A 10,553-nucleotide genomic window follows, 5' to 3' on the forward strand; every position below is an offset into this window, starting at 1 on the left:
TTCCTTCAACACCAACCGAACTAAACCATTTATATCCTTATTAAAAGCAATAATAAAGTGTAAACTTTCTGTTAACACTTTAATTTTTATTGGGAAAATGTTAAAGACTTCCCGTTTTAGATCTATAAATTTACTTACAATAACATAACAAAAAAATTAAAATTGATATAATTAAATATATAATAAAAAATTTGATACTTATCCTACCACACACGTGGAGGTATCAACTATTTTCCTTTCCATTTTCTTGTCAAACAAGTTCAAATTTTCTTTCTAATATAAGGCGCGTGTTGGTGGAGCCAGGGAGTCCAGCCAAGTCTAATTAAACTACTAGTACTATAGTAGTTGTTGACATGTTCTACTTCGCCATATGAAGAGCAAAATCCGAGTGCTTTTTCATAGAAGTTACAAGTAGCAGTTACTTTCTTTGACTCTCTCTCTCTCTCTCTCTCTCTCTCTCATCCTCTATTTTCTCTTTCTCTCTCTAAATCACTGTGGGGGTGACAAAACCCTATAAAGCTTTGCCGTTTCAAAAGGGGTTTCAAAATATCAAGCTTTGAATTCAGCAAAAACAAGCTCGTGGGTTTGAAACTAGCTATCTGATAAATCAAACCCACTATTCCATTCTCATTCAAGGACCATTTGAGTAAACTGGTAAAAAGGGCTGTTGTATAATTTCCAGTCATCGCTTGAAACGTGTCTGAAGATTTTTGGGTCTTTTGGATATATATAAAGCTAGGTTTATAATTAAAGCTGTCAGAGTTGGAGAATCTTGTAACTTGATATTGGGTTTTTTTTCCCAAGTGATAATTTGTTTTGAGGAAGATAAAAGAAGAACTTTTTGAAAGCTCTGATCAGGTATGACATTTGTGTTCTCTCTCAAAAACTTCTATGATCCATGTTTGTGGATTTTAGGGGTTGATTGGTTAGAATTGTATATTTCATGGACCATATTGTGTTTATTGTTTGTAATTTTGGTGTTAGTTTTGATTCTTTATGATAGAATTTGGAAGATGGTTAGTTTGGTATGACATTAGATTCTAATCATTTGAGACGGAAATGAAAAATATCAGAAAAAAGTTTCCAAATTTGAATATGTCGCGTTTAAACTCGGCATAGACACTTTTCTGAGTAATTTTTTCTATGGAGACCTGAATTTGTTTTGTTAAAATTAAAATATTCAATAATTTTCTAGGGCACTATTGGTGTATACCATAAGGTTTTAAATATTGGCCGTTATTATCAGATTGGCCATTATGTGTTGAGAATGTGGACTTCCGATACCGTTATTCATTAATATATTAGCTAATATTGTTTGATATTTGGTCAATATATGACCGTATCATTGATACCGATACATATCTTGATACCTTTATCAAAGTATAGATGCATCTATTTATGTGTATGAATAATTTTATATTTGATGGGGAAAAGGAAAATAGATACGTTTCACTCAGTTTTTTTGTATCGAGAATTCAAGTATTGTATACGTCATTAGTCTGATCCTTTGGATTAGAAAAGTTAGCATTTTATGGAACTCTTGCTGGAGTGAATTCATAATAGCCTTTTTGTTCTCTCTTCTTTTATCATTTTGTAAATTTACATAGTTTTCTAAATCTTAATGTGCAGGTGACACTTCTAAAATATTGAAATCTGTTATGGGTTTATCGTTATCCTTACTTCCATCAGCTTTGGAGGAAATTGTGAACCATTGGTTTTTCAGTTTGGCCCACAACATCAATTTTGCTTACAAAGGACAAGAGGTGACCTTGAGAACTGATAGTTTTAAGGAAACAGATTCAGAAGCCATTCTCAAGTCTAATGGTTTTAATAAGAGAAGTACAAAGAGTTCTATAAACTTGAAGAACTGCGAACCCGTGAAAATAATACTCGAAACAACTCTTTCGTTCAAGAATTTAGTTCAAGACATAAGGAATTCAGGTTTGACTGCTTCGAACAATAAAGTTGATGGGTTTATTGATAAATCAGTACCCTCAATTTCACTTCCTGAACCGGCAATATTGTTTTCACCAAGACCCGTATGTGAGCTTGATGCCGCTGCAGTTAAGCTTCAGAAAGTCTATAAGAGTTACCGTACTCGAAGAAACCTTGCAGATTGTGCGGTCGTGGTTGAAGAGCTATGGTTTGTCTCTTAACATCCTATTACAAGTTTTTGCTCGTAATCACATGAAATGTTTCTTAAGTTGCTTAACATTCTTTTAAAAAATAATTTTTGTAGGTGGAAAGCATTAGACTTTGCAGCTCTCAAACAGAGCTCTGTGTCGTTCTTCAATGTCGAGAAACCTGAAACTGCTGTTTCGCGGTGGGCCAGGGCGAGGACAAGAGCTGCCAAGGTGGGTAAGGGATTGTCCAAGGATGAGAAGGCTCAAAAACTAGCCCTTCAACATTGGCTTGAAGCTGTAAGTGCTTTTATGAGACCTCTTTTGACCCAATTAAAATTTTTATTCAAAGATCATAATATTGATTTCACTTAAATTCAATGATCTAACCACTCTCATCAATTTTATTTTATTTTTTTACAGATTGATCCACGACATCGATATGGACACAACTTACATTTGTATTATGATGTTTGGTTTCAAAGCGAGAGTGCTCAGCCTTTCTTCTATTGGTGAGTACTTTGTATTGCTTAACGTGTGCTCTGTTCGGTTGACGAGCAACTTATTGCAAAACAAAAGAAAGACAAATGTGTTTAGTCTGATTTAACATCTTAGAAACACAATTTTTCTATTAAAAAGGTTTGGAATCTTAAGCTTCACAAATTTGTTTAGTTGGATCGCCAAAAAACCCAAACAAGGATAAATAAAACACCCTTTATTTCTTTCATTGCTTCCACTTTCTCACATCCAAGTATTGACCATATAGAACAGAAGTCTTAAAGCGCAATTTACCATGTGATGACTATCTCTTACAATCTACTTCTTTGATCTATGAAGGTTGGATGTAGGCGATGGCAAGGAAGTAAACCTCGACACCTGCCCAAGGATCAATCTACAACGCCAATGTATCAAATACCTAGGACCGGTAAGTTTTAAATCATCTAAGAATTTTACAATATTTCCTTACATAAATTATCTATTGTGTGTATATCTGACATATTGCTATCTTTTCTGGTCTCTTTTCAGAAGGAAAGGGAAGCGTATGAAGTAGTAGTTGAAAATGGGAAGCTTGTGTATGGACAAAGTGGTTCGCTCGTAGAAACCACAGAGGGTTCGAAGTGGATTTTTGTCCTAAGCACATCAAGGAATTTGTATGTGGGGCAGAAGAAGAAAGGTGTGTTTCAGCATTCGAGTTTTCTTTCTGGTGCAGCCACCACAGCGGCTGGAAGATTAGTTGCTCATGACGGGGTTCTTGAGGTACTAAATGCTGACACACATCTCTACACTCGCATCAAATGTTAGCAATTATGCTTTTGTCATGTGATTCTCATTATGTCTTTTGTTATGACTTTCGTTTCCAGGCTATATGGCCATACAGCGGTCACTATCACCCAACAGAAGAGAACTTCCGGGAATTCATTAGCTTCCTCGAGGAACACCATGTAGATCTCACCAATGTTAAGGTACTTGTTCTGAACCTGTATGCAGTTATCTCTACATATTTTTTGACGCGAGCACATTACATATGTACCTTTTATGGACATACATACCAAGTTATTTAGGTGTTTGTAACCTAGGATGGATGAATTAAAGTTTTTTTATAATGGTCAAAAGAAGAACCTTAGGCATTTTTGTATATTTTTGATAATTGCAAAAATATATTATGTTTTTGAAAATAGGCACAAAATAATTGTTCTAGTACTCCTATATTTTAAAAAAGAAAATTACATTTATGCCCTAAAGTACCCACAAATGTACCCAAATTGTACCCATCCCATACTTGAGCCATAACCGAGCTGTATTTTGCGTACCCATGTTGGGTAAGTACCCGGTACTCGTACTACAATTTTTTCGGAGTGCCCATGCTTCATAGTTTGTAACTGATGTTTATGTGATATGTTTCTGTTGAACTGTTTTTATGAGTAATCTTTAAAGATATACTGATGACCATTTTCTTTTTATACAGAGGTGTGCAATTGATGATGACTATCCTTCAGTGAAGGTTATTTATGAGGAGTCAAAGCCAGAGCCACCTGTAACAAGTCTGGCTACAAATACACAATCTGAAGATACAAACACATCTAATGTGGAGTGTGATGCAGTGGAAACCACAATTACAAGTGATCATCAAGAAGATATGGGCACTGATGATGCCAGTGCGGAAGCACCGGTCTTTAACTTGGCTAAGCGCTTGTCGTGCAAGTGGACGACGGGAACTGGCCCTCGCATCGGTTGTGTTCGGGACTACCCAACAGAGCTACAATCCCGAGCACTTGAACAAGTTAACCTGTCGCCCCGAGTCGCCGCTGGACTCTTTGGAAACTATGGTCCGATCCCTTCTCCACGGCCGAGCCCAAAGGTCCGGCTTTCTCCCAGATTAGCATACATGGGGCTCCCAAGTCCTAGAACCACTATTGCGGTGGCTAATTGAGGCAACTGCAGGGTTTCAAACATCGACCATTATCCCCGTCACATATCGGGATTTTAGATTTCTGATACCATTATTTATCGATATATTGGCCAATACTATCTAATATTGACCATTATATGACCGAATAGCCGATACCGATACATAACCCGAGGCGGTAAGGACACCAGCAGCACTTCAGGAGGTAGGGACCCTACTGCAACTTTTTGTAGCATATACTAGAGGATGAAGGGATTTAACTTAATTTCTTCATTATTTTGTTCATTTTAATTTTATTTTGTAAATGGCTTACCGATTCTTTTTTGCACCCTGCTTTGGCACCTTTTTTGTTGGAGGTTGGGTTCATTCCATTGATTGATTCATTCTTTGTAAACAAAGTTCAAGTTATTAATTTTCAATAAAAAATAAATTTTTTTCTCTGTTGAAATTCTTTCTCGTCTTGTGAAAGGAAATAGTTGGTTCGTCCATTGTAGTTTTGGTTGGAATTGTTTTGAGACCGTGTCACTTTAGTTTTGGTTATACATTACCAAAGAATTTGCATATACTCGTCACAAAAACAAATGACCTAGTTGACTATGGTCGGTTTCTATGATGTTGAACAAATTTATAGTGATTTTATTTCAAGTGCTTTTTTAACTCTATTCAAAATCTTCGATCTTACTATAGAAAAGTGATTTAAAACAAACGGAGAAGTGATGTCTAATTGTGGGTGTTACAATTGGTTCTTGTCTTTGTAAGGCATTTGTTGCCCTCCGGTAAGGCTTGCTTAGCGACAGAGCCACCTTCTTTGGACTCCGACGATTTCTTTCTTTAAAACAAAATTATACCCGGCCATAACAGCAAATAGTTTTCATTTGCAAGAGCAGAAATTATTTAGTATTCTTAGAACAATATATCATATAAAACGCTTTTTTAATTTTTTTTTTTTTCATTACATGACATTTTTTGCATGAATACCCTTGGAAAGTGAAGTAAATGTGATGGTGAATATATTTTGTGTTTGGTATGAGTTGTGTTATTTGTTACTTATTTTTGTCTTTTTGTCTAGGCAAAGTTATTGCAATTTCTTTACTAAAAAAATTAGGAAATTTAAATAAAAATAAAAATAAAAAAACAATAAAGACAAATATTCTACTTTGGTATAAGGTGCTTGCTTTTGTTTTCAAAGTTGTCTTTTCCGTTTATCTATCCTCATGTTAGTAATGTCTACTAGAAGTCTACATATATATGTGCAGGCTGAGGTTATTATGTAAAAATTGATTATATATTACATATTAGGGGTTATCCTTTTAATAATAATATTGTAGTTGTTGATTTTGCTGGTCATATAATATTGTTAGATTTTTTACATATAAAGATTATTTAGTTTGATATAATTATTTTGATATGTATAAATAATATGGGCAGTGGCGGACGTAAGGGCCAGTCAGGGACGGACTAACGTGTAGACCACCAGGAGCCATGGCCCCGCTCAAATAAAAAAAAAAAATTATTAATATATATTACTTTTAAACAAAATATCAATAATATATAATTGTTTAAGTAAAGATGGCCCCTGTGCTTCTAGTTTTGTCATTGTCAAGTGGGTCTCACCTAATCACTAGATGGCTAGGTCTCTTCTTTTCAAAAAAAAAAAAAAAAAAAAACTATATATGAAACAAAAAAGAAAAATGCTTCGCACCCCCAATTTTTCGAACCTCCAGTGACCCCCAGCTGATGTGGCGTCACGCGGTAGGTTGAATATATATATTTTTTTTCTTGGTCCAGACCTTCCCACCTGGAGTGGGGGTGCTGGGGGGTCACCCCCACTGGGGTCCCAGCACGGCTCAATAAAAAATATATAATATAATTAAAAGTACACTTCTTTTTCTTGATGAGAAAAACCCAGAAAACACAAAGAAAAAAACCCTAAGAAGGGTTTGACTTGTTGCACCTACACGCCGCCTTATTGATTGAAAGCGTGGAGTCAAATCAACTTGGGAATATAGAAAGAAAAAAAAAAAAAAAAAGTGTTGGTTCTGCTATTAGTCTTCTCATTATTACAAGTATGTGATTCATATTCTCTTTTATTGTTGTTTTCAATTTGTAATACTTTTATTATCTTCTTTTTTTTTCAATGTCATGTTGATAAAATTGCAATTTTTTTAATTTTACATATTAATAAAAAATTATAAATTAGGACGTATGATTTCAATTACTAGGGTTTTTTTTTTTTTTATCATATTTGGGAAAATTTAATTTTATTGAGATTAAGTGTTATAAATTCAAAATTAAAATGAATTGAGAGTTGTATAAAATTTATGTGTTGAATCTGAATTCTGAATTTTTAAATTTATATGAAATTTGTTTTAATTGCATTTGTTATTCTAGGCACAAAAAATTTCTGTCCTGTGATATATACATATATATATTTTTTATATTAGCAATTGGTTCTAACTTCTAAGTAGAATATTAACCATATATATAATGAATTCTATTTTGATTTGTAGATTATTATGGCAAAGCCATGTAAAATTGATAGATTTTTTTTTTTTAAAAAAAAAAAAATACAAGTTCCTCAAAAGTCAATGTTGATAATGCATCATTGCCTACTTCCATTGTTGATATCTCTGAAAATCCTCCAACAAAATCTCAAAAAATTGATGTTAAAGAAATTGATATTGGTTTATTGGAGCGAAATCCTATGCGTATACAGATTTGGGATTATCATGCTAATCAATGTTATGAAATTCGACGAGCTTATATTAAGGCTGGTCCATACCAACCTATACTTTCAAAGTATCTGAAATCTGAGTCAACAACTCATCTTCGTAGCTTTCAACCGTCATGGTTCAAACTGTTTCCGTCATGGTTGGAATATTCACCTGCAAAAGATGCAGCTTTTTGTTTACCATGTTTTCTTTTTCATAAACCATGTGGATCTAGATATTGTGGGCAGCAAGCATTCACTGTTGATGGATTTAAGAATCGGAATAAAGTTAGGGATAAAGCAAAATGTGCTTTTTTAAATCACATAGGGAAAGACCCTAACTCTTTTCACAATGTTGTCAAGAGATCATGTGAAGACTTGATGAATCAATTTCAAATATACAAAAGGTATTGGACAATTTTACTTCTGAACAAATTGTAGATAATCGACTAAGATTAGAAGTCTCAATTGATACAATCCAATTGCTTGCATTCCAAGGTTGTGCTTTTAGAGGTCATGATGAAATGCCAGATTCAATCAATCGCGAAATTTTTCTTCAAATAGTGAATTTGTTAGGGTCTTATAATGACAATGTTGTTAAAGTATTGGATAAAGCTCCGAAAAATGCCTCTTACACATCACCAAAGATTCAAAAAGAAATTTTACATATTTTTTTCAACCAAGGTGAAGAATGTAATTCGTGAAGAAATTGGTGATGCAAAGTATTGCATAATTGTTGATGAAGCTTGTGATGAGTCAAAAGAGCAAATGGTTATGGTTTTGAGATTTGTTGACAAAGATGGTTTTGTGAAAGAGCATTTTTTTGAGCTTATTCATGTCTCTAACACTACTACATCAACCCTAAAAGATGGAATATATTTTGTATTGTCTCATCACAATTTAGATATTCAGAATATTTGAGGGCAAGGATATGATGGTGCAAGCAATATACGAGGTGAGTGGAAAGGATTACAAGCATTTGTTTTGAATGATTGTCCATATGCTTATTATGATCATTATTTTGCACATCGCTTGCAATTGGCTTTAGTGGCAGCATCGAAAGATGTTATCCCAATTCATAAATTTTTTCTTAAATTAACTTTTGTTGTCAATATTGTCGGTGCTTCATGCAAGCACACTGATGAATTGAAAGTTGCACAGGCTGTTGAAATTGAACATATGATTAACATTGATGAGCTTGAGACTGGAAAGGGACTTAACCAGATTGACACTTTACAACGAGCTGGAGACACTCGTTGGAGTTCTTACTTCAAGTCAGTTTCAAGCTTAATAAAAATGTTCAGTCCAACATGTGAAGTTCTTCTTAACATCATTAATGAAGAAACAACTTCTGCCCAATGAGGACATGCAAACTCAGCTTATGAAACATTGACTTCATTTGAATTTGTCTTTATTTTGCGCCTCATGAAAGAAATGTTGGAGATCAATGATTTACTTTGTCAAGATTTGCAATGCCGATCTCAAGACATCTTAAATGCTATGAATCTAGTTTCATCTACCAAGGAACTTCTGCGAAAGTTTAGAGATGACAAACGGGATGTTGTACCAGGCAATGTGAAATCATTTTGTGAGGTACGTAGCATAGATGTCCCGAATATGAATGCTCGTTATATTGGGAGAAGAGGTCGAGCTCGTGATCATCAAGATGACTTTACAATTGAGCATTACTATCGAGTAGATATTTTTTATGTTGCAATAGATTCTCAACTACAAGAATTAAATGGGCAGTTTAATGAACATGCAATAGAGTTACTTAATCTTAGCTCAGCTCTAGATCCTCGAGATTTGTTTGAAACTTTTAGAATGGATGATATTTGTCAGTTAGTTGGGAAGATTTATCTGCAAGACTTCACAAATCAAGAGAAAATACAATTGAGAATGCAACTTCACCATTACGAGCATAATGTAGTTTAGCATGTAGATTACAAAAAGTTGTCTACTATTTCTGAATTGTGTCAGTGGTTGGTAAGGACAAACAAATCTACGGTCTATCAACTTGTTTATAGAGTTATTACACTTGTTATTATTCTTCCAATTTCTATTGCAACTACGGAGTGATCATTTTCAGCCATGAAAATTTTCAAAACTAGACTTCGCAACAAAATGGAAGATGAACTTCTTACAAATTCTTTGCTTGTGTACATTGACAAGGAAATTGCTGAAAATTTTACCACAGAGTCAATCATCGAAAACTTTCAAGATATGAAAGAACGTTGAGCTCCACTTTGATGGATGATTGAGTTGCTTTGTATAAATAATTATTTAATACATGACTTTGCTTTTATTCATATATTAAATTCACTAAATATATGGTTGTTTTATTTTTTACGTACTAATTCAGTATTAAATTTTAGTTTATCTTTTGAATTCAAAAAAATAGTAATTTATATCAATTCATATAAAAAAAATTATTTATGTCTTGGCCCCCCGCAAATGAATTCCTGGCTCCATCCCTGGGGCCAGTGCCCTGCATACATCCATTCCCATGCCAAAACCACAACTTATATGTTATATATATTATAAAACTAAAGAAATAAAGAAGAAAGAGTCATAATGGGAGAGGAAATAAGCGATCACAAATATAATACATAATTTTTCTCTATATACATTACCATGAAAACACACCTATTTATAGGTGATAAAACGTTCACTATATACCACTATTCATCACACCATGTAGTTTACTACATGGCATACTACACTTCCCATATCGTAGAACTTTCTTCTAATTCCACTTTGGCCCAAAACTCATTAGAATTCCAATTGCATATCTTTTAATGGTTATTCAAATATTTCACAATACTCCCCCTTGGACAACCATATACTAAGAATATGCCTCATTAAAACCTCACCAAGGAAAACCCAATGGGAAAAAACCTTTGGTGAAGGAAAAATAGTACAATATTCTTTTATGTGATTTGTTTAGATTGCCTCATTAAAATCTTGTTAAGGAAAATCCAGTAAGAAAAAAACCTTAGACGAAGGAAAAAGAGTGCAATCTACAAGTCTACTAAAATTGATGACTCCCCATCAATGCTGCATAATAGGACTTTACGCCGACGCATCCCAATATTATGTACCAACTTCTTAAATGTTGCAGTCAATAGTGCTTTGGTAAATAGATCTACCAGATTATCACTTGAGCGTATCTGTTAAATATCAATATCACCATTCTTCTGGAGCTCATATGTGTAAAATAATTTTGGTGAAATGTGTTTAGTCCAGTCACCTTTGATAAAGCCTCCTTTGATCTGTGTGATACACACAACATTATCTTCATATAATACAGTTATAC

The 10,553-nt window shown here is 33.8% G+C and overlaps 3 protein-coding genes across 4 annotated transcripts; all 3 read left to right on the forward strand.

Moving 5' to 3' along the window:
• Positions 1-301: 301 nt before the first annotated feature.
• LOC114323646 (IQ domain-containing protein IQM1) lies at positions 302-4,975 on the forward strand. Of its 2 annotated transcripts, none has more exons than XM_028271299.2 (8): positions 302-858; positions 1,630-2,143; positions 2,240-2,420; positions 2,544-2,632; positions 2,958-3,045; positions 3,147-3,377; positions 3,482-3,583; positions 4,087-4,975. In XM_028271299.2, the coding sequence occupies exons 2-8, from the start codon at positions 1,659-1,661 to the stop codon at positions 4,549-4,551; spliced, it is 1,641 nt and encodes a 546-aa protein (XP_028127100.2). In that variant the 5' UTR covers positions 302-858; positions 1,630-1,658; the 3' UTR covers positions 4,552-4,975. The 2 variants fall into 2 exon arrangements, with proteins under 2 accessions (XP_028127100.2, XP_082725126.1); XM_082869000.1 differs by having other exon boundaries at positions 356-858; positions 3,150-3,377.
• Positions 4,976-7,231: 2,256 nt separating this feature from the next.
• LOC145791445 (uncharacterized) lies at positions 7,232-8,599 on the forward strand. The gene is made up of 5 exons (XM_082871798.1): positions 7,232-7,525; positions 7,645-7,839; positions 7,922-8,074; positions 8,142-8,192; positions 8,372-8,599. Exons 1-5 carry the CDS (start codon positions 7,232-7,234, stop codon positions 8,597-8,599), a joined length of 921 nt encoding a protein of 306 aa, XP_082727924.1.
• A 72-nt stretch (positions 8,600-8,671) lies between these two features.
• Positions 8,672-9,172, forward strand: LOC114323658 (uncharacterized). The gene has a single exon (XM_028271318.2). The coding sequence runs from the start codon at positions 8,672-8,674 to the stop codon at positions 9,170-9,172; it is 501 nt and encodes a 166-aa protein (XP_028127119.2).
• Positions 9,173-10,553: the final 1,381 nt, after the last annotated feature.

This window comes from Camellia sinensis, chromosome 5 (assembly GCF_055761805.1).
Source record: "Camellia sinensis isolate YWXY chromosome 5, ASM5576180v1, whole genome shotgun sequence".
NCBI classification, from domain to species: Eukaryota; Viridiplantae; Streptophyta; class Magnoliopsida; order Ericales; family Theaceae; genus Camellia; species Camellia sinensis.